The sequence below is a fragment of the Phyllopteryx taeniolatus genome, chromosome 5, assembly GCF_024500385.1.
Source record: "Phyllopteryx taeniolatus isolate TA_2022b chromosome 5, UOR_Ptae_1.2, whole genome shotgun sequence".
NCBI classification, from domain to species: Eukaryota; Metazoa; Chordata; class Actinopteri; order Syngnathiformes; family Syngnathidae; genus Phyllopteryx; species Phyllopteryx taeniolatus.
The window spans coordinates 17,360,951-17,387,204 of record NC_084506.1 but is presented as its reverse complement, the minus strand read 5'-3'; the positions used below and the strand labels follow the sequence as shown (position 1 = coordinate 17,387,204).

The following is a 26,254-nucleotide window of genomic DNA, read 5'->3' as shown; positions in this document are numbered from 1 at the left end:
AATTATGATCGGCTGTTGGAATTAGTGTGTGGCGGTTAATTAGTTGCAGATCCGACGCCCAGACAGTTGCCCGCCCCTGACGGCGTCAGCTCCCTCCCTCCCTCACTGGCAAAAGCTTGTCACCCCGGAGATGATGCCAACACATCCCTGCCTTTAAGCCTGCCAGTGGCCATCCCTTTAAGAATGTCCCAGGTGTGCATGTGCAAGAAAGAGATGCTTCATCATACTCATCCACCGCTCCCGCTGTTCTTCATTAGCCTCAAAATGATCCATTCTTTGCAGGTCCACCTACTGCGCGTTCCCTCGTTCTTAGCTCTTCTCCGTAATGGAATGGTACGTCCGTTTGTCTTTGGAATGGGCAGATGCCTTCTTCTGGTGTTGGCACTCAGCAGTTGGCATCAAGGAGATTGAGTTTGTCCTGTCAATACAGCCCAGATGTGATTGTCTCCAGACTGCAACCGTCTGCAACTATTCAGTGTCCGCTTTTACGACTATTTCCGTACAGTTTCTCCTGGCGCTTGTAAACGACTCCCAGTTAACGCTTGGCACGCTGCCATCTCCGTTTCGTGCGCCTCCCTCGAGGGCATGCCATCTCTGAAAACACTGATGGCGAACGACAAACGCCCTGCTCACCATATGGGGGGCTCCTGTTTACAAATGTTTGTGCTAACTTGGCTTGGCAGTGTGCCATGTTTCTCCCTGTGCCCTCGCTGCCCCAGAGAAGATGCTAACATAAGAACACTGGCACACGTCGCTTTGGCACCGCTTGTCGTCTTTGTCTAAATAAACCATGACTAACAAGGGGAAATCCTCTGAGGTAAATCGGCTTGTATTCGAGTGGGACAGATGTCCACAGATCGCTTTAGCTTCTGGCCGCGGCAAGCACACTGGCATGGCGCCCGCCGGCTGGCACGCACTCGCTGGCATAGACGGATAGACCCCGTTTTCGCTGGCGTTCTCGTACGATTATTCATCACCGTAGCTCTTGAAATTAAAAAATGATCTATTTCATCGTCAACGTCTTTCATCCGAGGATTGCTCCACTGGCCGCTGGCATGTCGCTTGCATCTGTGCTCCAGCTATTGGCAGCTTTCCTTTTCTTCGCAAGCCGCGCTGGTTGGTCGGCATCGCCTCATCGCGCCTGTGTCAGGGTGGCATCAGGGTGGCAGTATACAAAGGTCTGCTTCTCTTTGCCTTTCTTATTCTCCTCGCCCCTTTGCCCATGCCCGCCCCCGCTCAAGCCCTGACTGGATGGCACTGTGCCAACCTGCCGCCGCCATCGCTCTCATTTGTAGCTCATCCCTTCGTCGCCCCCCACCCCAGTCACCACGTTTACATCGCTCTCTCTTCCTCATCCACTTTCCGAGTCATTAGTAGGTGTGTTTTAAAATGTGGCGTGTTTGAACAGCGTACACACACGAATGCAACTTTTCATTCTTGAGTGATTCTTTAGTGACGCCAGCAGTCGCGGTCCACTTTTGACTTGGGAGACTTTTTGGCACCTGAAGGAATGCCCTGCAAGTCTGGGCTGTGTATAATTACTGCAGCACTTATCCCACTGAGACAACAGGAGAGGAATGGCACGAGTCCCAAGTTTAGCTCCAGTTGCTTTAGTTAACTTTTACCAACCCCCATCGTCATACGTGCTCCACTTCATGTGTCCCCGCGCAAGTCGCAAACATAAAGAGAGCTGATCTGATTATCAATAAAACCCATTCTGTACAATTGCTTGTGCCCACTATACTTAAAATGACCCTTGCTCCTTTTGTTTTATTTCCCCCCCCCCCTCCTCTTGTGTCAGACAAAAGCTTTCAGCAGTGGTGAAGCCATTAAGCAAATACTCTCATTTAGTTCACAAAACATAATGAATATGTAAATGGGGTGTGTAATTTATGCATGGGGCTGAGAGAGAGTTCTCCTCTTTTCAGCCCTTGTTTGTATTCGCCGTATTGATGCACCCTTTTTTCTTCCAATTTCACATTCACACACCAAATGTCCTTCTTTTCTGTGGCCACACCCTGTGAATGAATCCACGACGGACCTCTTGGGATCTGGCGGTTGCGTGTTTGGTTTTGTCTTTTGCACAAATCTTTTGGTTCCTAGTGTCTAAATGTTCTCTCTCGGCGACACACTCTTTTTCTCTGTTTGCTTTCGTCTCGCTCAATGTGTTCTGGCCTAAAACAAATCCTGCAGAGACGCATTAAACCAACAACCGAGTGTTTGAACAAGGTCAGTCTTCCAGGAATATGAATAACGACTAATCTATTCAACATCACATCCCGCACTTGAATGCGGTGGGTTCTTGTGTTTCCCCCTTTGTCCCTCTGCGGTTGTGTTGATGTGTGGTCCAACACCGCACGGTAAGCGTGTCCTGATAGACGAGTAGCCTTGCGCTAGTCTACAATAAACACCTGTAATAATCGGCCTCCCTTGGCGATCACCATAGCAACAAACCACGGCACCGGCGTGAGTTGCATAGTAAGATGTTCCCCCAGCCCGCAGCAGACTGTACAGCAGTCGCAAAGCAGGTACGAGGAAAAATACCCGCTCAAATGTCTGACGCGCTCCAGGCCCATCCCTTCTGTTTATCGAACGACACGCACTCTCATATGCGCCTCCTTTCAGTCTCGGCCCGTCTTAACAGGTGCTGATGAGCCGCAGTCAATGATTGTAATGAGTTATCGATCACCGTGGGAAAACGGAGGGACCGAGTGGGGTGAGGGGAACCGGAGGACACTCACCAATAGAAGGAGGGAGGGAGGGGGGGAAACAAGAACTTCATGAACTAATTGGAGACGGGAGTATCGACAATCGCTTTAATCAAGTTCTCATCTACTGTTGTGCTGCGTGGAATAGCCAAGCGGCCTCAGAGGGTTAAAGCGATGTGGTTAGGATGACCACGCAGTACCCAGATGCCAGAGAAGGGCTAAGACGCAGTATCTGTATTTTCCTTTGGCTTTTTTTCTCTTTTTTTTTTGCCGTGTGAGTGTGTGCGTGGAGTGGAAGCAGACGGCTTTAGGGAAGGGGGAGGTGCGTCGTATGTGTCGGCTGGCGTTTCAGATAATGAAATGCAGCAGGGAACAAAGAGCTGGGGGCCCCCATTCTCTGGGCTGCGGCTTCATTTTCACTCCCGTCAAGTCTATGATTCTTTCACGCACTCGTTCTCGTTTCTTGTGTTGCGTACGTGTGTTTATGCTTGTGTGTATACGAGCGGCTTGCTGTGCGTACGACAACCCCACCCCTCCTCCTCCTGTTAGTATTCTGCATGGCAGATCCCTCTAATGTAATAACTGTGTCTGCATGTCTAATTTACAGCAGGAGAGAGTAAATAGCCTGTGGTTAATTACAGTACATGCCCATATGTGAGTGTGTGTGTGTGTATACATGCGTGTGTCTACATGCACGTAGGTGTGTCACAATGATTAATGAGTAGCAAATAGCTCCACCAGTGGCCCGTTTCTTCTCACTTACTTTTTAATCTGTCTTTCCATTAATTTTCCCTGAGATGTTATTATGGTTTTGGAGCGCCGTTCACGAGGATGCACATGTGCGGTTGTTTTGTTTTAATGAGAGCAAGGCTTTAAGTGCACCTGGACTGTTGCTTTTACCCAGTTTATGCTCCTCTCTGCTGACTGTTCAGGTCCCCCAGGGGCCGGATTCTAACGGCACTAGGGGTGTAACAGTACCCAGTAAAATTGGTTAGGTATGTAATAGGCATGGGCCGTTATCAGATTCTGGTAGTATGATAACAAGTGATGTACCAAATTTTCGGCCAACAAAATTGGCCCAAAGTGCATTTTCGCCTTTGGTCGCCGAGACAGGATGTTGCGATGACACAAGCAAAAACCGCAGCCATCGCACGCTTCTCTGGATAAAGCTCGGCGGGTCCACCAATGAAGAGATGGCGTTCTTTGTGGGGGTCTAAGTCTCGCTGTTTTGCGGCTACCACGGTCAGTCAAAATGTGTTTTAATTAGGGATGGGTGATGATAAAACAATAAGGATCCATATCTCAAAGTAACTTTTCCTTGATAAACATTTACGGGGGTCACTAGACTTGGATGAATTGCGTCCGTCCATGTTTTGACAGACAATACAAATAGCCAATAAAAATGCGAGTTGCTCCACACTGAACCAATCACATGGCGTCAGTAGAACCATGCCAAGTTATTTTGAAGCACACAGGCGCTAATATTTGTAGCCTACTGCTGCAGTCGTGGACGAGCACTGGGGGAAAAAAGGGAATGAGAGTACCCTCGGAAGAAACGAAGGGAGACAGAGCCCAAAACTGAACAGATGACATTGTTGACAAGAAAGGGTTGAAAAGTTGGTAGTGTGGAGTTTTTGGTTTTGTAAAGTCTGACATGAAACAGTAGCATGCAACCACCCCCATCTGAAAACAAACAAACTGTATCGCAAATGACATGTTACCAGTAAGCACAGTTGAAAATAAGGGATTTAAGTGGATTATGATTTAATTAATGGACCCTTGTTACCAACTCCCGGGGCGTAAATTGGAATTGGAAAACTTGAAAGCTGTTTTATGGTGTGGTTATACGTTCATGAATATACGTTTCATTTGTCTTTCAGTTATACAATGTTCCATGTCATGTTCACCTTTTGACATTAAGTTGTTAAGCGTAACAGGAAACATTTATGCTAAAAAAAAAATTAAAAATTCATTTGTTTCGTATTGTTGTATATTATATTTCCGACTTTGATTTCAAGCGAGGGCAAATGCTCCAACGTGGCCCGAGTGCCAGTACGCGTGTAGGCCACTTAAGCAAGTGTTTCAGTGATATGACAGTGGGTAGGTGATCACTGAAAATGCTGAGAATGCGAACCCTGTTACTGGTTTCATCTTGGTGGATTTCTACTTCCTGTTTGGCTTGATAGGATTCTCAGCTGGAGCTACTGTTGACCAACCTTTTGTAAATAAAGGACCTTGTGACTGGCATAGTGCATTTGAGTCCATCTGTTTGAGCCATTTGACCGAAAGTAGCCGGCGTGAAGACGTAGAATGCTGCATTAGCTACAAGCACTAGCTTGATGCTGAACGACTAGCTGTTATTAATCAACTTTTTGGAACAAAGGACTTTAGCTTTATCCTTTGGGATGGACGTGATGCTTAAGATTCCATCTGTTTGAGCAATTTTTGAAATTACTGCCTGCACGCTTACACAACACTACATACACTTTTTTGTTTGTCACATTCCATTACAGATACACACCCAGCTATTCTCAGAAACATATAGGGTACGTTCAGAATTTCACTCCAAGCGTGCTCTCTACACTCTGGAACGTTTGGAAACTCAGAGCGTAGTTGGAGTGTGTCGTTCGGTTATTCAGAGTGCGACATTCTGGGAATGCTCGAGTGCACTCCCGCCGCTCTGACTGAGGAGACAAGAACGGTCGGAGCGTCAGGCAGGACAAGATGTTTACAGGCAGAACTGACACCTTCAATATGGCGGACCCACTGACGTATCCTTGTAAATGGCCAACATGCTCGTTCCTAAATTCATAAAATATGGAGTGCCCTCTGCCTCTCTGAACATTGTACTCTTAATTAAAGGAGTACTGAGTGAAGATATTGCCTGCTACGTTAGCTTCCTGGTAGCCAGCCGCTGACTATCTAGCGATATCCTTCTACTTTAACGGAAGAGTGTGTCATGTTCTAACATTTCATATTACATTATGAGTTGACTTAATGTTATACTTGTGTGACAGTTAATTGTGTTTTGTGATCAGTATGTAATGTTAAAGCGTGAGATGTGTTGTTTTATTGTTTGTAATACTAGACTGGTTAACTTATGCATATCTATTTGTATGACAGTCACTAATGTTAAAATGTTACTTGCAGGGGGTCCTCGGCTTACCGACATGCGTTTAAAGATTACAAACAGTGGGCAATGAAGTAGTTTGTGCAGCGGTGTAAAAATAAGTTGTCAGGCAGCACAAGGTATGCTCAGTTAGCACAATATTTGTTTTTCATTTGTTTGTTTTATATTAATGGACTAGAAGTCATTTTACACAAATATTTACTGTAATTACAACTTTTTTTTATTGAAACAGTGTAAGTAAGTGATAGGGTACTGCGTGTTACTACTTGCATACAGATTCGGTTTACATCACCGCGCTGAATTTAACTGAAGACCCGCTGTACGGGCGAGGCTGTCAGTTGCTACTGAAACTGCGAAACCATGTCACTCTTTAATTTTTTATTTTTTTTTTATTTCAAGGGAGAGTAAGGGGTGCAACAACAGAATGGGGACTAGAGTATGATACTGCAGCAAGTTAACATTAGCAGGTGTCTTTTTGGTCACTTCTCTCAAATGTTATAACATACCAATGAGCAACCAGCAGTGTTTTATGTTGCCCAAATGGTATAAATTTCATTTGCTGCTGGAGGAACAATATCTCCGCCGTAAACCAAGGACCTCCTTCATTTTTTGGGATGTGCAGTTATTTTGTTAGGTTTTATGATGGCGGGAGTTTGGACTCTGGAATTAATGTTGATGGGAAATTGTGTTTTCAAGGGCAAAACACGACAGCGACCGAGCAGCATCATAGAATGGATTCTTTGTGAATTTATGAGTTCAACTGTAATTCCCCATGATGTGACACGTAATTCCACGTGGCAAAAGTTAAAGCATTCTCCGATAGCCCCACTAGTAAACAACCCTTCCATGTCGTTTGACCAAGGCAGAGTGATTGAGAAAACAAGGGGGAATGACTTGAGTGAGTGATTTTTCTCATATTTACAAAGGAATGTATGTCTGGCTAGCCTTCTTCTCAACCGCAGTAGTTTGACTGTGTGAAGTGTCAGTTGAACAAAAATATGCTATGTGAGGTAAAGTGCTTGGAAGTGAGACTTAATGCCGATTAATTCAAAAATAAATCTGGTAGAAATTCAGACATAAATAACATGACCATTGAGGGACTGGCTAATTCATTCAGGAATAGATAGCAATAAACTTAAAGACCCACCAAAGAGGCAAAAAAAAGTCTTATAAATTTGACACGCCACATAGAAAAGCATTGTTAAAAAGTCTGCCAAATTTGAATGAATTAAAAAAAATGAAAGTCGCCGTGCATGTAAAATAAGGGTCTGAAATAAAAAATGAAGTGCCGCCCTCGAGTTACAGGACTGTATGGGCGTGTCATCTGAAGGCGTTGGAGACGAGCCCTTCAGTTGCCAATCAAATATGTTCGCTGCCTGTAGGGAGTCAGCTACTGGCTGAATAATGTGTGACGCTGTGGTTACGGTTAATAAACAGTTAACTTTCCCGTGTCTCTGTTATGTGGAGAAACCCACACACAATTCCGAGCAAGGGCCTGATGAATGCAACAACCCCGCCATGGATGAGAGAGCTTAGCTCACGGTCTAGCGAACATAATAAACAGTTAACTTTCCCTTAGGTGTCTCTGATTGTGTGGATCTACGTGTCGCGCATTGAGCAAGGCTTTTGCATATTGGATGAAGCCAACGCCGGTCTGCTTGCGGTCCATGAGCCCTCTAGCTAATAAGTACTAACCTAGCCGCTAATAGCAGGTCACTTCGCAGTGAGCTGTCCAACTCGCTGTCAGCTCGCTGCATAATTGTTATGATCATTGAGGGACTGGCTACATAATTGACTTTTCTATTGCTCGGATTAATGGCACTGATGTGCTGTTTTGTGGCTGAGCGCGCTCTACAATAGAGCCAACGTTAGCTTGCAGGTTAGCTATTATATTTTGTAAAATTACTTAAAGACAACCCAACCAAACACATTCTGTCCCTTCCGAAGTGGCTATTACTCCACAAGGCAGTTTTGCGATCTTCTCTGTACAACTATTTACGACATCCATTTGGCAGGTTCTGCTGGATTAATTTGGATTTTTTTTGAAAAAAAACTCAATCTATTATGGGATATCTGGCGGTGCAACCCCCCAAAAAAGTTTTCATCATCGTTATCGGTTCAGGTCAGTGGTAGTCACTTGCGTCATGCCACCCAAAAGTACCCTGGCGCCCATTGTTTACAACATTATGAAAATGTATATTGTTTAAGAGCATAACTTGGCCGATGCACAAAGTTGCATCAAAGGCAACTGGCTGTCTTGGTCCATCAAAAAGCCTTCTAGTGTTTACTTTCAGTTGCTTTCCATTCAACTTATGCGGGTTCGCCAGGTTTTTTTTCTCCTGACGCCCATCTCTTGTGATACGTCGTCCCGTCTCTTCGCAAAATGCCTCAATGGACAGAACAGAGAGCTTTATTGACAGTACACGGCAGAACATGGAAACAGCGGGTCAATCCGTTTAGCCCAAGGGCCCATACACCAATTCACCAATTTGTCAGTGTTAGTTTGAGAGAGAAAAGCAGCTAATCTCTCCTCTCTGCTCTCTATTGATCACACACTTAGACTCCACTTCTCTGTCTAAACACTATTGATTCTCCCTCTCCCTCAATCTCATTCGCTCTCCCTCTCGCTTGCTGCGCATACCGCTGCTTTCAACACACTCCTCTTCATACACTGAACAATATGGATTGCATGTGGCCCTGGCGAATGAGTCACACACTCCTTGAACATATTTTAGTGGCAACAAACAAGACAATGAGTGATTCCTTTATCAGGAATTCTCGGGTTTGCTACACAGGAGTCCAAACTCTGCGCTCCCTGCTGTGCATATTCAAAAGCGTGTGCACTGTCTCATTAAAATCAAGCCATGTGCAGTGAATGATTAAAAATTCACTGCTTGTTACCGCGTCTGCTGCCTTTTGTTTTTTTGCAGCCTTACATCACAGGGGTGCACTTGAAAAGCAAGATGAAGGTGGTGATTCAAGTGAAAACAAGGGCAGTAGTTTGATCACATTTAGCTAGTGGAGACCCATGTCATTAATCTTTTTTTCCACATAGAAATTAAGTGGTTAAAGAATGGCCCAAGTAATCCGATGACTGTGTTATGTTAATGAATGGGGGAGAACAGAGAGGGTAATTCATCAATCAGTGAATTCTGTGAGTCTTTCTCAAAATGAACAAGAAATTCCAAGTGGTGATGCTGTTGTGTGGCGACAGAAAACGCTTGCCTGGCTTTTGAGGCTTGAGCTCCCCTTAGTGGTAATGCTATTTCCTTACAAATAATAATAATAATAATAATAATAATAAAAGGACAGGTTACAAAACTGGCTTTTGTGTAAATTCTATCAGCTGTTTGATAACAGTGGGGTTGTGCCTATGCAGCACATGTGGTAGGTATGCTTTTTGGGCCTTGGACGTGTTAGAAATGAGAAAGACGTATAAGCACCTTTCACTCGTTGGAAGATGCCTCAAAGTGTAGAAGAAGACAACGGGCTGATAGCGGTGAGAAGGCTCCTGAAGGAAGTGCTGCTGGGACGGGAGGATCCGGATAGCTTCTTCGCAATGTGCTTGTCCATCTTGGGTCACCAAGAGACCCGTACCCGCTTTCTGTCCGTCGTCCAACCGATCCCTGCACTCCGCTCTCCTCTCCATCTACAAGGAATATTTCGCAAAGGTCTTTCATTTTGTGACAACGTACATTTAAAAAATATAGCTGTCATTACGTCAAAAATGTGTTAAAAAAACGAGAACTTCGTTTAGTTTGGACGAAAGTTTTTGTTTTAGCTAGTGCAATTTGCTAATTCCTCCGTCCGTCCATTTTCGACACCGCTAGCTCCCATTTAGTTTTTCGACAAAACTGTCAAGTTTTCGTTTTTTCCTTAACGAAAAACAAACATCCCTGAATATACGATTTATCATTGTCAAGTTAAAAATATTAAGTCCATTAATGGTTCCTTTTCTCTAAGTGCCCTCTTGTAGCACTTGACTGCGACTTACCTTCAACAACAAAATTATTTGTGATTCATAAAAATGACATAACACACGTTATTTTCTTAGACTAAATTTATCAAGAGCACTCAAAAATTTATTTTATAATAAATATTTTCATATAGAACGATCAGTGGCTTACTCACCTGAAGAGGGTTAATCTACAACAGACACCTGTTCAAGCTAATGCAGTGACTCGATTAAAATGTGTCGTTAACATTTATTATAGTATGCAGTGTTTATCTTCTGTTTTGGAATTATTATTACTATTTTTTAAATTTTTTTTTTGGTGGGGGGCACCTATCCCTCTCTGAAAACTCACCTATCGCGGTTTTGTGCTGCTTCTGAAACACCCTAAAATGCCACATGGGACCAAAGTCCTCCCTAATGGTGCTTTCCCACCATCTTGTGACATCGCACACACAGAGGATGTAAAATTGCTTGTGAGGACAAATTAGAAATGTGAAAGATTTCTAATATAGATGAAGTTACATGGGCCAGTTCCACTGATTCCTCCTTTCGAACACCAACTCCCCTCATGTCTTCCCCTCACGACATCCATCAACCTCCACTTTGGTCTTTCTGTAGCTCTCTTGCCTGGCAGCTCCATGCTCATCATCCTTCTACCAATATACTCACTATTTCTCCTCTGGATGTGCCCAAACCATCGAAGTCTGCTCTCTCTAACTTTGGCTCCAAAACATAGAACCTTGGCTGTCCCTCTGATGAGCTCATTTCTAATTTTATCCAACCTGGTCACTCCGAGAGCAAAACTCAACATCTTCATTTCCGCGACCTCCAGCTCTGCTTCCTGTTGTCTCTTCAGTGCCACTGTCGCTAATCCGTACATCATGGCTGGCCTCACCACTGTTTTATAAACTTTGCCCTTCATCCTAGCAGAGACTCTTCTGTCACATAACACACCTGACACCTTCCTCCACCCGTTCCAACCTGCTTGGACCCGTTTCTTCACTTCCAGACCACACTCACCATTGCTCTGGACGGTTGACCCCAAGTATTTCAAGTCCTCTACCCTTGCCATCTCCTCTCCCTGTAGCCTCACTCTTCCCCCACCACCCCTCTCATTCATGCACATATATTTTGTCTTACTTCGGCTTTTTTATGGTAGGCTGAAGATGATGAGTTGGAACTTGCAGTGACCCTGGCTCTACTTGAAGCGCAAGACCATCCAAGAAACCCACTACAGACATATGATGGTGTATCCACTCAAAGTGGCCACACAAAGGAAATAGGAAGTGGAACTCAAAAGCTTTGGCATCAGAAAGACACAAATTTGAACACGTCTGGTACATGTCAGACTTTTTTCGCCATGCAGGACAAGGTCACAATAGGTGCCATGATGGAGGACCAGTCTGAGAAAACAAAAGCAGACGTCAGCTTCGAAAAGCGCTGGCCCAGCATGTCGTCAGTTTGCCCCAATCTCCATCGGGGGTGACGCCTATGCTCTTTGGGTCCGGAGGGACTTGAGGCTGTCTGATAACCCCGCTCATCGGCTTGCTGGAGGTGGGCGCCCTGTCATACCAGTCTTTATCTGGAGCCCCAAAGAGGAGGAGGGGCCAGGGATGACCGTGGCTGTGGGAGGAGCTTGTAAGTTGGTTATATCACAATGGTTGGGTGAATAATTGATTTTATTGAGTTTATAGACTTTTTCATCATGATGTCAGTGATACAAGTACTTTCAGGTGGCAAAAGCTCAAGCATTCTTTTAATAAACAACAACCAAGGCAAGAAAACAGGCTAAATTGCTTGAATGACAATTTCTTCTTCTTTACTCTTTTTGTGGGGGAAAAAAAACCTTTTATTTTAAGGTCATATTCCCCAGTCCAATATATGTCAATTATTATCTCCAATATCATCTGTATTAATTCTGGCTATCCCCTTGTGACAGGCAAATACTGGCTCCATCAAGCGCTGTCCTCTTTCCGTTCATCTCTGGAGCATATCGGCAGCCATCTGGTCTTCCTGGAGACAAACGGCGTTGGAGCCACCAGTCTGTGTACGCTCAAAGTGCTGGTGAATGAGACCAGGGCCCGAACTGTGCTGGCCAACGCCCTCTATGAAGCCTGGCTGAAGGAGCGGGATGACGCGGTGGTGTCCACACTGCAAAAAGACGGGGTCCAATGCAAGATGTTCCACTCGTACTGCACCAGAGACCCTTACTCTGTCAGCACGGAGGGTGTGGGACTCAGAGGTGGGTCACCCACTCAAACTGAAATGATTCATTGAATAACTCAAATAATTTGATTACAAAAATAAGTTGGAGCAAAATCTCAGCCTCAGTGCTCTGCCGTGTTCATTTTTTCACAAGGACTAATCTTACTACAGATTTAACGCACCACTCCAGGTAGAAATAAGTTGGCGCAATGGCCATGAGCCAGGAAGAAAGTGTGTCTAAAAGACTGAGAATGTCCAAAGTTAGGTATCATTTCACACCTTCATAAAGATACAGTGCAAGCGAGGATGACGATCCCAAGTGGACAACAATAACACTTCACATGCACATTTTATTGTTTAATAATGCAATATATTTAGATTTTAGGACTCGATGGGACACTTGGTAGAATAATCAATTCTAAAAATATTAGATCGCTGCAGCCATAGTTTTTAATTTGGCTTTACGACATCTCAATTGCCAGTTTCCTTTTTTCTCCTGAGTGATCCACTTCCTGTCATTTCAAAACAAAAGCTCATACCTGTTGAGCAGGTCACGGCTACCAAGACATGACATCGCACTTATAACATAAGGACTCACGGCAACGGAAAAATTGCGTTCACTTCTTATGTTTGTTAGGAATTGGATCTGTGTCTCACTTCATGAGCTGCTACAGACAGAACCGAGCAGGCCCCGCATTTGGGGCTCCACTGGACCCGCCCGTGTCTCTCCCCGCACCCTCCAGTTAGCCTCAGGGTATCCCCTTAGACGCAATGGGCCTGACACGCATGCCACGCAGGAAGGACGGTACCACGGTCAGTCATCACAGCAGAACAACGTATCAAACTACATCGAACCGTTACAAAATCTAGTCGTCAATTTTAATTCTTGGCTTTCAGATTGATTGGGCAGTGAACATTCGCTAGTCCTGGGATTTCAGTGAAGAGGGAGCACATGACAGGCTAGAAGCATTTCTCCATGATGCACAGACACTTTGTGATTTGCAATTTAAAGATTCCCATTCAAATGTATGTCGACACATACTGTAGACTTACAGAGCGTGTGGTGAAATACCTTCCAACGTGAGGTGTCAGACACTCTATTCCATTCATTTCCCCAGGTGTGTACAGATACGACAAAGAGTCCTTCGGGCAGGGCTGATGCCCCCAACACCAGCACTCTATCGCCGTACCTTCATTATAGTCAGCTCAGCCCCCGCTGGTTCCTGTGGGATGCCAAGGGGGCGCACTGTCAGCCACCGAAATTCCAACGCAAACTGGCATGGAGGGATTTGGCTTATGCGCAGCTCACGTTGTTTCCAGATCTTCCATGGGAATCCCTCAGGCCTCCATACAGGGTTGGCAAATAGTCAGCGTTCATGTGTTGGGGTCCAGTGTTTGACTACCTTTATTGGGGCAAGTCACATATTTGACATTAAAATAAGCGCAATAGAAAATGTATGGATGCCTCTTGTGATGTTTGTAGTGACTGCAGTGGAGCAGCGATCGAAGTTACCTAAAGGCTTGGCAGCGAGGCCGAACAGGCTACCCTCTGGTGGAGCCATGAGGCAGCTGTGGCTGACGGGCTGGATGAACAACTACACCAGACGTGGTGGCATCTTTCCTCATAGTGTGTCTCCATCTACCCTGGCAGGAGGGATACCGCTGGTTCCAGGTAAGACATGCAAATCAATATTTGCGTGCCAGTTTAGACTGTAATGTACAGCCAATGCGTGTGCGTAGGATACACTGGTGGACGCCGACGTTGCCATCGACACCATGACGTGGCAGAACGGCGGCATGTGCGGTCTGAATCACTGGAACTTCGTCATGCATCCTGTTGACGCCGCCATGACGTGCGACCCGTACGGCAGCGAAATGGTGTCCCGAACCCACTGAGTTGCCCTATGATCTTATTCACAGACCTTGGAAATGCCCGGCGTCCCTGCTGCGACGTGCAGGTAAGGCCTGCTGCGCACCTGAGACGGAACTGGACAATTCAAACAAATTACAATTGATGACTGACCTTTCCAACGTAAAAACTGCAACCCTTGGTGGTTACCGGGAAAAAACGTTTTGAGGCATCACATATATTATTAAACCACAAACATAGTGTGATTGTCAAGTAAGAAGCAGCTTGCCTTGACCCCTGTAGTTATGGTATAATAATACAAAGAGATGAACCGGGCGAGAATAAAGAAGAGTGTGGCTTTTTAAAAGGCTGTTGGGCTCATAGCCTTTTGGCTTTGTATTCTCCCATGGATTTAAGCACTTTTCCTCTTCCATATTCTAGAGGGCATAGTACAGCGGCCCATGATGGTGAGACATCATATTGCACATTTTGATTCACTTAACTGTTGCCGAAGGCCTTGTGACAGCTGACACTCACCGACTCCCCAACAGTCGTAATGTGTCCCTACCACATTACACCGACATTATATCATATTAATTGGCCAATTTGTTTTGAAACTTTGGCAGCAATTACAACCTCGTTTTTTTTTTTTTGATGATGCCACAAGCTAGGCACACCTATCTTTGTCCAGTTTTGCCTATTCCGCTCTGCAACACCTCTCAAGCTCCATCAGGTTGAATGGGGAGCATAGGCACAGCCTTTTTCAAATCTCTCCAAAGATGTTCAATCGGATTCTGGCTCTGGCTAGGCTGCCCAAATTGTTGTGTGTAGAATATTGAGGGGGGGGGGAATTAAATCTATTTTGGAATAGAATTGCAAAGGGCTGGAAAATTTCGGTTAAGCTGGAGAGTTTCGGTAATGTTACAAATTGGACAATTTCCATGAGAATTGTGACAATTTATGGGAATTACCGAGGGAAAAATACGGTAATTAATGAAAAGGTAAGCAATTCTAAACATTGTTTTGTCATAAGCAGACAAAAAAATGGGTAGATCTCTTTGCAAACCTGGGATGCAATTGCAACCCTATTTTGGAGTAAGGTTTTCCCATTAACAAAATGTGGAAAGTTTCCAGTGCTTTTGTGGTGTTCCCATTAAAATAGCCCTGTTCGTGTTTACTTAGGTGTGTCGCCCTGGTACAAAGACAACATTGAGAATATGTGGACAAACGCACGGGCTGCGACTTGGTGCCTCTGCCGCCCCGCCTGGTCTCTGAAGCCCTGGGCTTAGTGCACTCTCCCAGAAGCGAACACTTCCTTCTTCCCGTCATTACCCGCATGGAATTCAAGTACCAGCTGGACGACCTGGACGCAGACACCACCGCCAATCCTTACAACGCTCTGCTCAGGGGCTACGTTAGCCACAAGAGGGACGAGACCGTGGCATTTCTCAACGAGCTGACTTCGCCACCAGCGTCTTGCACGAGGGAGCCCTGAGTAGGGAGAGGCTGGAGAGCGACCGTCGCCGCATGGAGGGTCTCCCCCCCACAGAGGCTCCCGTCGCGGGGACGAGCCAGACACACCACAAACGCAAAGGACCGCTTTTCTATTTTACAGAGTGGGGCTATTCTTACTACACAGGTACGAATAGCCTGATACGCACTCACAAGCCCACTTTCCAGTCCAGTCAGGATTTCGTGGGCTTATTGTGATCGTTACGGCCTAAAATGCCCAATTTCATGACAGCACTTTACAAAAAATTTGGGATATGTTGTGATTTTTAAGAGCTTTTGTGATTAAAAATTAGCATTAAACTCCCCCCCCCCCCCCACACCGTTTTCCTCTGCTTGACTCAGTGACTTATCTTAGACACTCATGCATCGCATCTCTGATTACATGATACGTTCAACGACAGTAGTCCCAAGCCAGTGGCGTGATAGGAAATTGGGGGTGAGCATGTAATTTTCATCTGAATGGCATTAGGTGAGAAAGATTTAATGTTAGAAAGTTCATAAAGTGACAAAATAACCATGAGGTACAAATGTACGTACTGCCCAAGGGAACACCAATAGCTTAGTTTTATGTTACATAATGTAATGCTTTGAGTTCGTGTGGATGGAAATACGACGTACCAGTTATTTACTGTTTAAGTCAGTTGTCATCTTTATTTTATTTTGTTATTCCACTGAGTAGAATTTCCATTTTGTAGTTCAGACTTTTTTTGCTTCGACAGGATTTTTAAATGCAATTTGTTTACAATACTTAATTCCACACCACTAATATGCCATTGTTTTATTTGTTTACTTGGTTTGTACCACTGCTGCACTAGACAGACAAAAACGTATCATGTTGGGATACCTTTATTCAAATAAAACAATTTGGATGTAATTTCTTTTTTTCTTTTCAATATATTGCCTATCAGATCAAGACTCTCTATCAGCAGACCAAAGTAACTTGGACTGGTGCAAAAAATGTGACTGGGACATTCCGACATTCAACTTGATATTTTACAGCCAGATTTTGAGAACATTAACACAGAGAGAGAGAAATTAAATGAGAAAACAAATAAACAGATACCTGTACTTCCACTGAAAGGTAACCAACCACTCAGTGGCCCGGATTGCTGTGGAGTTCCCTGCTGCCACCTTGTGGCAGAAAGTCTGAAGCTTACTCGCTTGCAACACAACGCAAAACAAACTGACAAGACACTGCTGCGTAGGCATGAAATCAAAATTGGCCACTTAGACCTGCAGTATAAATCAAACCATACAGAAATACAGTAACATGTATGTTTAAATGGTGGCAAATATAGTAAAAAGACAAGAGTGTTGATTTTTACTTGTGAAAGCTCTAAAAAAAACAAAAAACTAATAGCAATCAGAAAAATATGTTAATCATGATGTTTATTGAAAAGATGTCCACAGTGAACATACAAATTCAAAGTGCTTTTTTGCCCAGGACATTTGTGTCTGCTTGACTGAAATATCAGGGAACAAATGGACTGACTTGAGAGTGACTCGTCTTCTCTTTTGGAGGCTGCAAGAACGAAACACTGGCTGGTCCCTGAAAGTAAGCATGCCTTTAGCAGCAGCTATTCTTCACATTTTCCCAACACTGGTAGAGCGGTCCGCCGAGCGTTTGTGAGGAGGAAAGAGGGAGCGGGTTTTAGTCCTCTATGGAGCGGATGTACCGCTCATAGGCCGCCTCGTCCATCAGAGAGTCGAGCTCAGAAGGCTTGGCAATGGTCATCTTCATTAACCAACCTGTTTTGAACACCGGCCATCAAGTGGTTAGATCGTGAACCGGCTGGACTCTGACAAATAATATCTCGTCTTTAACTTCCTTACTCATCCTGATACTGTTTGTTTTGGTACACTAAAAAAATGGTCATGACAGGTCAACTGTAAAACTAAAACTTTTACGCATCACAACACAATTATTAGCTACGGGTGTCCGAACTGTGGCCCCGGGGCCATCCATACTTCAGCATCCCACAACATACTAAAACGAACATTTGCTGCTGTGTCGTTTTCATCTATCACTTACTTGTTTTCAACCAATCACATAATCGCCAAGGTGAGACACCAAGTTCAGCTTAATACAGAATGATCCAGGTTTGGTTTTAGTAAATGTGATGTGATTCTGTTGCTGCTCAGTGCATGGGTGGATCTATTCTAGTGGGACACAGGGTCGCTGAATTTTTTGCAATACCAAGCTTTTTTTTTTAATATATACATACAGAAAGCTATAAATGAAACTAAATATATTATAGCTTTGCATAGCTTTACATTCACTGATGGGTTCTCCGTTGTTGTCTTTTACGATTGCGATGAAATAATGTTTTTTTTTAACCCTTGCAAAATACGTTATCAATAAAAAGCATTCTCTAGGAGTGGTATGTATTTTTTAAACTAACAGGTGATGCATCCAGCAGACGTTCAACTCCCATTCCAGTACACAGTGCAGAGAAAAAAGGTACCACCCCAATTCCAATGAAATTGGGACGTTGTGTTAACCAAATAAAAACAGAATACAATTATTTTCAAATCATGTTCAACCTATATTTAATTGAATACACGACAAAGACAAGATATTTAATGTTCAAACTGGTAAACTATTGTTTTTAGCAAATAATCATTAACTTAGAATTTTATGGCTGCAACACATTCCAGAAAACCTGAGACAGGGTCATGTTTACCACTGTGTTACATCACCTTTTCTTTTAACAACATTCAATAAACGTTTGGGAACTGAGGACACCAATTGTTGAAGCTTTGTAGGTGGAATTCTTTCCCATTCTTGCTTGATGTACAGCTTCAGCTGTTCAACAGTCCAGGATCTCCGTTGTCGTATTTTACACTTCATAATGTGCCACACACTTTCAATGGGAGACAGGTCTGGACTGCAGGCAGGTCGGTCTAGTACCTGCACTCTTTTACTACAAAGCCACACTGTTGTAACACGTGGAGAATGTGGTTTGGCATTGTCTTACTGAAATAATCAGGGGCGTCCATGAAAAAGACGTTGCTTGGATGGCAGCATTTCTCCAAAACCTGTATGTACTTTTCAGCATTAATGGTGCCTTCACAGATGTGTAAGTTACCCATGCCATTGGCACTACCACAGCCCCATACCATCACAGATGCTGGCTATGGTACTTTGCGTCCATAATAGTTCGGATGGTTATTTTCCTCTTTGGCCTGGAGGACACGACGTCCACAATTTCCAAAAACAATTTGAAATGTGGACTCGTCGGACCACAGAACACTTTTCCACTGTGCATCAGTCCATCTTAGATGAGCTCGGGCCCAGAAAAGGTGGCGGCGTTTCTGGGTGTTAAATATATTGTAGAACTTATCATTTATTTGCTTAGCTTGCATTAGTATTATGGACGATTTTGAGAAAGGAAGATGTCTCGCCTTCAAGAAGATGACTCAGCAGGAATCATCCGATAGAAGGGCGCCTTGACCAAGGACGTGGCCGGTGTTGGTCTCGTGTCTTCACCATGAAACCCTCCCCTTAGTGTATTGTGTCTTGTAGCTTAGTATGTTATGTCTTGTAACTCAGAAAGCTCCCTATTTCAAATAAATACAGGAGCGACGGGAGAGATTGTTTAGAGCGTGATGAAAGGCTATAATCTGAACAATCTCCCAAACGTCCTCCTCATGAGCAAAAGAAACCAGCGTCTTCATTCCTTTTGTGTCTATTTTTATAGGTGTTGGGTGAGATAGATCCAACACTGGGTGTTGTTGATAAATAGCTTTTGCTTTGCATAGTAGAGTTTCAATTTGCACTTACGGATGTAGCGCCGAACTGTATTTACTGACATTGGTTTTCACTGACAGTGCTCCTGAGCCCATGTGGTGATATCCTTTACACATTGATGTCAGCTTTTGATGTTGTGCCGCCTGAGGGATCAAAGGTCACGGGCATTCAATGTTGGTTTTCGGCCATGCCGCTGACATGCAGTGATTTCTCCAGATTCTCTGAACCTTTTGATGATATCATGGACCGTAGATGATGAAATTCCTAAATTCCTTGCAATTGTACATTGAGGAACATTGCCCTTAAACTGTTCGACTATTTTCTCACACACTTGTTCACAAAGAGGTGAACCTCGCCCCATCTTTGCTTGTGAATGACTGAGCAATTCAGGGAAGCTCCTTTTATACCCAATCATGGCACCCACCTGTTCCCAACTAACCTGTTCACCTGTGGGATGTTCCAAACAGGTGTTTGATGAGCATTCCTCTACTTTCTCAGTCTTTTTTGCCACCTGTCCCAGCTTTTTTGGAACGTGCTGCAGCCATAAAATTCTAAGTCAATGATTATTTGCTAAAAACAAAGTTAATCAGTTTGAACATGAAATATATTTTCTTTGTCGTGCATTCAATTAAATATAGGTTGAACATGATTTGCAAATTGTATTCTGTTTTTATTTATGTTCAACATGTCCCAACTTCATTAGGATTGGGGTTGTACTTCCTGCCATCTAATAGAAGACCATTCATTTGTCACTATGCCTCACTGGCATAAATAGATGAACAAAGATACATTATTTATTGTAAATATAATTTTGGAGCACTTAAGTACACAAGTATATACAGTAAATGAACAAGTCATCTAAATAGACACACTGCTCCATCTTGTTATCAGTTATCGTTTTTTTTTAAACTCGCTGATCGGCCCCAAAAATTCTGATCTTTTAAAACCTAGAAAAATATGGTTAACACTAATTAACGGCGCCTTAGTATGGATGGGATCACAGGGAAACAGACACGCCATGTTGGCTTGAGGTCAGAGGAGCGCGGTGGAAAGTCAGGATTTTCAAAACCTGCTAGCGAGCAGGTTAGGTTTACACAGTCTGTTACCATTTAGACTGACTCGCAATTTCTCTTACAGAACTGTCTGCATGGATAATTCAGACTTTCTCCCATCTGAACTCTTCTGAGTTTTCACATAACCTGCTTGCAGGAATAACCCTCAGCTCTTTTTTTTTTTGCTTACCATCTTTGTAGCAAGATTTGTTGACCAGGCCTGGTTTGTCAGCCAGCAGTGCGTTAACCTCCACCACCTCTCCAGTCAACGGGGAGAAGAGCTCACTGGCTGCTTTAACGCTTTCCAGAGCTCCAAACTCGTCTGAAACAGCACGGGTGGACAAATACTGGTAAGTGCATTTAATAGATATATAGCTTTAAAAAAGATGTTGGCTACCTTGTTGGGCCAGCTGCGTTCCGACCTCCGGCAGTCCACAGTAAACCACATCCCCCAGGGCCTCCTGCAAGCAAGATTTGGTATTGAACAGATTTGTCGTTGGTGTCGACATTCGGATAGATCACTTCATTCATGGTTGCTTTTAAGAGGACTGTTTATACACCTGAGCAAAATTGCTGATACCGACAGTCCCGACTCCATCTTCTACCCGAATCCATTCGTGTTTGTCGGTGAATTTAAGTACTAAAAGAAGACACAAAACACACACAAATGTTACAATACAAACAGCGCGCGCAAAAAAACAACAAAAAAAAGCTCGCGCGCACGTCCTTCAACTTTAGCTCGTGTTAGCTAATAACACGCTAGACGTTCCCATCCGGAAAAGAAATACCTGCTGACAACTGGCCCGACGACGAAACGCTTCTGAGGAAGAACGATTTGGGACATAAACGATGAGACGGAAGCGGTGCCGAGCGTGCAAGTAAAGGCAAAACCGGGGAAAAGTTGGAAGAAAAGCAGCAGCGGACAATTCTACAGGCGGACATCTTTCTTCTTCGTTTGACATTAAGCGGTGATAGGCAGTGGGGAAATACTCGCAGCTGTATATGAGCGCCGCCTGCTGGTCTGGAGAAACACAGCCATCGCTTGGTCAATAAATAAAAATCTTGATTCAATTTTTCTTTTTAGGTTGCCTAATGTGACGGTGTGTATTTTTAAAGACGATTTTGAATTTTCTCACCTTTTGTACATTACAGGGTTTTCCACAAAAACAATTTTTCAGTTTGGTGGGAAGTAAGTATACCTAATGCAGCCCTATGGGGGGCAAAAGCCAGTGCAAACTGTATGCCGGTTCCAAGCCCGGATAAATGCAGAGGGTTGCGTCAGGAAAGGCATCCGGCTTAAAACTTTGCCAAACAAATGAGCGTTCATCCAAATAATTTCATACCGGATCAGTCGTGGCCCGGGTGAACAACGCCACCGGCGGCGTCAACCTGAAGGGCGCCGTTGTAAATTCAGCTTCTGTGGGTCGAAGTCGAAGAAGGAGGAGAGGTGGAAAGCGGCAGAAAGAGAAGAGGAAAGCACAGAGCCTCGAACTGAATGTGGGGACTTTGAATGTTGGGACTATGACAGGAAAATCTCGGGAGTTGGTTGACATGATGATTAGGAGAAAGTTTTATATATTGTGTGTCCAGGAGACCAGGTGGAAAGGCAGTAAGGCCAGAAGTTTAGGGGCAGGGTTTAAATTATTTTACCATGGTGTAGATGGAAAGAGAAATGGAGTTGGGGTTATTTTAAAAGAAGAGTTGGCTAAGAATGTCTTGGAGGTGAAAAGAGTATCAGATCGAGTGATGAGGCTGAAACTTGAAATTGAAGGTGTTATTTACAATGTGATGAGTGGCTATGCCCCACAGGTAGGATGTGACCCAGAGGTGAAAGAGAAATTCTGGAAGGAGCTAGACGAAGTAGTTCTGAGCATCCCAGACAGAGAGAGAGTCGTGATTGGTGCAGATTGTAATGGGCATGTTGGTGAAGGAAATAGGGGTGATGAAGAAGTGATGGGTAAGTATGGCATCCAGGGAAGGAACTTGGAGGGACAGATGGTGGTAGACTTTGCAAAAAGGATGCAAATTGCTGTAGTGAACTTTTTTTTCCAGAAGAGGCAAGAACATAGGGTGACCTACAAGAGCGGAGGTAGAAGCAGGCAGGTAGATTACATCTTGTGCAGATGATGTAATCTGAAGGAGGTTACCGACTGTAAGGTTGTGGTAGGGGAGAGTGTAGCTAGACAGCATAGGATGGTGGTGTGTAAAATGACTCTGATGGTGGGGAGGAAGATTAGGAAGACAAAGGCAGAGCAGAGAACCATGTGGTGGAAGCTGCGACAGGACGAGTGTTGTGCATCTTTTCGGGAAGAGGTGAGACAGGCTCTCGGTGGACAGGAGTAGCTTCCAGAAGACTGGACCACTGCAGCCAAGGTGATCAGAGAGGCAGGCAGGAGAGTACTTGGTGTATCTTCTGGCAGGAAAGGAAATAAGGAGACTTGGTGGTGGAACCTCACAGTACAGGAAATCATACAAGGAAAAAGGTTAGCTAAGAAGAAGTGGGACACTAAGAGGACCAAGGAGAGGCGAAAGGAATACATAGAGATGCGACACAGGGCAAAGGTAGAGGTGGCAAAGGCCAAACAAGAGGCATATGATGACATGTATGGCAGGTTGGACACTAAAGAAGGAGAAAAGGATCTATACAAGCTGGCCAGACAGAGGGATAGAGATGGGAATGATGTGCAGCAGGTTAGGGTGATAAAGGAAATATGTTGACTGGTGCCAGCAGTGTGCTAGCTAGATGAAAAGAATACTTCGAGGAATTGATGAATGAGGAAAATGAGAGAGAAGGGAGAGTAGAAGAGGCAAGTGTGGTGGACCAGGAAGTGGCAATGATTAGTAAGGAGGAAGTTAGAAAGGCATTAAAGAGGATGAAACATGGAAAGGCAGTTGGTCCTGATGACATTCCTGTGGAGGTATGGAAGCATCTAGGAGAGGTGGCTGTGGAGTTTTTGACCAGCTTGTTCAATAGAATTCTAGCGTGTGAGAAGATGCCTGAGGAATGGAGGAAAAGTGTGCTGGTGCCCATTTTTAAGAACGAGGGTGATGTGCAGAGCTGTGGGAACGAAAGAGGAATAAAGTTGATGAGCCTCACAATGAAGTTATGGGAAAGAGTAGTGGAGGCTAGACTCAGGACAGAACTGAGTATTTGCGAGCAACAGTATGGTTTCATGCCTAGAAAGACTACCACAGATGCATTATTTGCCTTGAGGATGTTGATGGAGAAGTACAGAGAAGGTCAGAAGGAGCTACATTGTGTCTTTGTGGATCTAGAGAAAGCCTATGACAGAATACCCAGAGAGGAACTGTGGTACTGCATGCGGAAGTATGTTATAATAATACAGGACATGTACGAGGGCGGCGGCACGGTGGACGACTGGTTAGAGCGTCAGCCTCACAGTTCTGAGGACCGGGGTTCAATCCCCGGCCCCGCCTGCATGGGTTTTCTCCGGGCACTCCGGTTTCCTCCCACATCCCAAAAACATGCATGGTAGGTTAAATGACAACTCCAAATTGCCCGTGGGTGTGAATGTGAGTGCAAATGGTTGTTTGTTTGTATGTGCCCTGCGATTGGCTGGCAACCAGTTCAGGGTGTACCCCTCCTCTTGCCCGATGATAGCTGGGATAGGCTCCAGCACGCCCGCGACCTTAGTGAGGAGAAGCGGCTCAGAAAATGGATGGATGTACGAGGGCAGCAGAACAGCGGTGAGGTGTGCTGTAGGTGTGACAGACAAATTTAAGGTGGGTGTGGGACTGCGTCAGGGATCAGACCTGAGCCCCTTCCTGTTTGCAGTGGTGATGGATAGGCTGACAGATGAAGTTAGACTGGAATCCCCGTGGACCATGATGTTTGCAGATGACATTGTGATCTGCAGTGAAAGCAGGGAGCAGCTGGAGGAACAGTTAGAAAGATGGAGGCATGCACTGGAAAGCAGAGGAATGAAGATTAGCCAAAGTAAGACAGAATATATGTGCATGAATGAGAGGGGTGGTGGGGGAAGAGTGAGGCTACAGGGAGAGGAGATAGCAAGCGTGGATGACTTGAGATACTTGGGGTCAACAGTCCAGAGCAATGGTGAGTGTGGTCAGGAAGTGAAGAAACGGGTCCAAGCAGGTTGGAACGGGTGGAGGAAGGTGTCAGGTGTGTTTTGTGACAGAAGAGTCTGCTAGAATGAAGGGCAAAGTTTATAAAACAGTGGTGAGGCCAGCCATGATGGACGGATTAGCGACAGTGGCACTGAAGAGACAACAGGAAGCAGAGCTGGAGGTCACGGAAATGAAGATGTTGAGTTTTGCTCTCGGAGTGACCAGGTTGGATAAAATTAGAAATGAGCTCATCAGAGGGACAGCCAAGGTTCGATGATTTGGAGACAAAGTTAGAAAGAGCAGACTTCTATGGTTTGGACACGTCCAGAGGAGAAATAGTGAGTATATTGGTAGAAGGATGATGAGGATGGAGCTGCCAGGCAAGAGAGCTAGAGGAAGACCAAAGAGAAGGTTGATAGATGTCGTGAGGGAAGACATGAGGGCAGTTGGTGTTCGAGGAGGATGCAGGAGATAGGCTTACATGGAAAAGAATGACGCGCTGTGGCGACCCCTAAAGGGATAAGCCGAAAGGAAAAGAAGGAGGTGGGAAGTTAGTATACCTACAAATACTTTGTCGATGCAATTAAGTAGATTTGCATTTGTATTTTACTTGAGTATTTATTTTTATCACCACTTTTTACAATTATTCCCCACATTCGAAAATATATTTTTACTTTCTACCCCTAACTGTCTCAAACTGGATCGTTACATTTTCAAACTCCTCAGATGATAAAAAAAGAAGCCATTTTGCCACTTCTGTTTAGTTATGTGTAATTAATAATTAAAACCAAGCCATACATTATACTAGAGGTGCAACAATTAATCCAAAATTCATCGATTGTCAATCTACAACTATTCTGATAATTAGTAGTAAATATTCTCAGATTTCTGTAGAACCCCATGAAAAGACTCAAAATAAATAAAATAACCCTAACCCAAAATAAGACCTTTGCAAACATTTGCTTTTCCACTTTTGGAATTGAACTCTGAAATAAATTAACTTTTATCGAATATTATCATTTATAGAGACGTACCTGTGGTATTTCAAAAATAAAATTCCAATTTGTATATTTTCACAATGACATACCTGTGGTATTTCAAAAATAACATTCCAATCTGTATATTTTCAATCTAAAGTGTGCAATCCTCTAAATTGGGCATTTTAAATTTCATTCACAGTAATAAAATTACCATTAAAGAGGGAAATGTAAAATGGAAAGGCATTTGGTCCTGATGACATTCCTGTGGAGGTATGGAAGCATCTAGGAGAGGTGGCTGGGGAGTTTTTGACCAGGTTGTTCAATAGAATTCTAGCACGTGAGAAGATGCCTGAGAAATGGAGGAAAAGTGTACTGGTGCCCATTTTTAAGAACAAAGGTGATGTGCAGAGCTGTGCGAACTATAGAGGAATAAAGTTGATGAGCCACACAATGAAGTTATGGGAAAGAGTAGTGGAGGCTAGACTCAGGACAGAACTGAGTATTTGCGAGCAACAGTATGGTTTCATGCCTAGAAAGACTACCACAGATGCATTATTTGCCTTGAGGATGTTGATGGAAAAGTACAGAGAAGGTCAGAAGAAGCTACATTGTGCCTTTGTAGATCTAGAGAAAGCCTATGACAGAGTACCCAGAGAGGAACTGTGGTACTGCATGCGGAAGTCTGGAGTGGCAGAGAAATATGTTAGAATAATACAGGACATGTACGAGGGCAGCAGAACAGTGGTGATGTGTGCTGTAGGTGTGACAGGAGTTTAAGGTGGAGGTGGGACTGCATCAGGGATCACCCCTGAGCCCCTTCCCGTCCAAAGACCAAAGAGAAGGTTGATGGATGTCATGAGGGAAGACTCTCTCACACCAACTGCCCGTTGGTGTTCAGAGAGGAGGATGCAGGACATAGGCTTACATGGAAAAGGATGACAAGCTGTGGTGACCCCTAACGGGACAAGCCCAAAGGAAAAGGAAGAGGATGGTCCTGTGTCTCTTTCCAGCTTTGTTAGGGTG

The 26,254-nt window shown here is 44.3% G+C and overlaps 2 protein-coding genes across 2 annotated transcripts; one reads left to right on the top strand and one right to left on the bottom strand.

Annotated features, from left to right (window-relative positions):
- The first annotated feature begins 660 nt into the window (after positions 1-660).
- Positions 661-16,176, top strand: si:ch1073-390k14.1 (deoxyribodipyrimidine photo-lyase). The gene is given in 16 exon segments (XM_061773260.1): positions 661-1,178; positions 10,953-11,213; positions 11,216-11,285; positions 11,288-11,431; positions 11,733-12,035; positions 12,636-12,811; positions 12,896-12,992; positions 13,127-13,353; positions 13,482-13,551; positions 13,554-13,602; positions 13,604-13,670; positions 13,739-13,869; positions 13,871-14,030; positions 15,010-15,301; positions 15,304-15,407; positions 15,409-16,176. Coding segments are annotated over 16 exon segments (2,367 nt in total). The 5' UTR covers positions 661-1,055; the 3' UTR covers positions 15,502-16,176.
- Positions 16,177-16,189: 13 nt separating this feature from the next.
- Positions 16,190-21,324, bottom strand: LOC133477908 (glycine cleavage system H protein, mitochondrial-like). Its single transcript, XM_061773251.1, has 6 exons — positions 21,299-21,324; positions 20,951-21,183; positions 20,723-20,802; positions 20,560-20,623; positions 20,353-20,484; positions 16,190-17,108 (listed from the first exon to the last, which is right to left on the bottom strand). Exons 1-6 carry the CDS (start codon positions 21,307-21,309, stop codon positions 17,011-17,013), a joined length of 618 nt encoding a protein of 205 aa, XP_061629235.1. The 5' UTR covers positions 21,310-21,324; the 3' UTR covers positions 16,190-17,010.
- Between the last annotated feature and the right edge of the window lie 4,930 nt (positions 21,325-26,254).

What these genes read in the sequence shown, in the direction of transcription:
- LOC133477908 (XM_061773251.1), bottom strand. An exon ending in GTATCAGCAATTTTGCTCAG is followed by an intron (nt 20,624 to 20,722) that starts GTGTATAAACAG and finishes TCTTGCTTGCAG; the next exon opens with GAGGCCCTGGGGGATGTGGT. An exon ending in AACGCAGCTGGCCCAACAAG is followed by an intron (nt 20,485 to 20,559) that starts GTAGCCAACATC and finishes GTGCTGTTTCAG; the next exon opens with ACGAGTTTGGAGCTCTGGAA.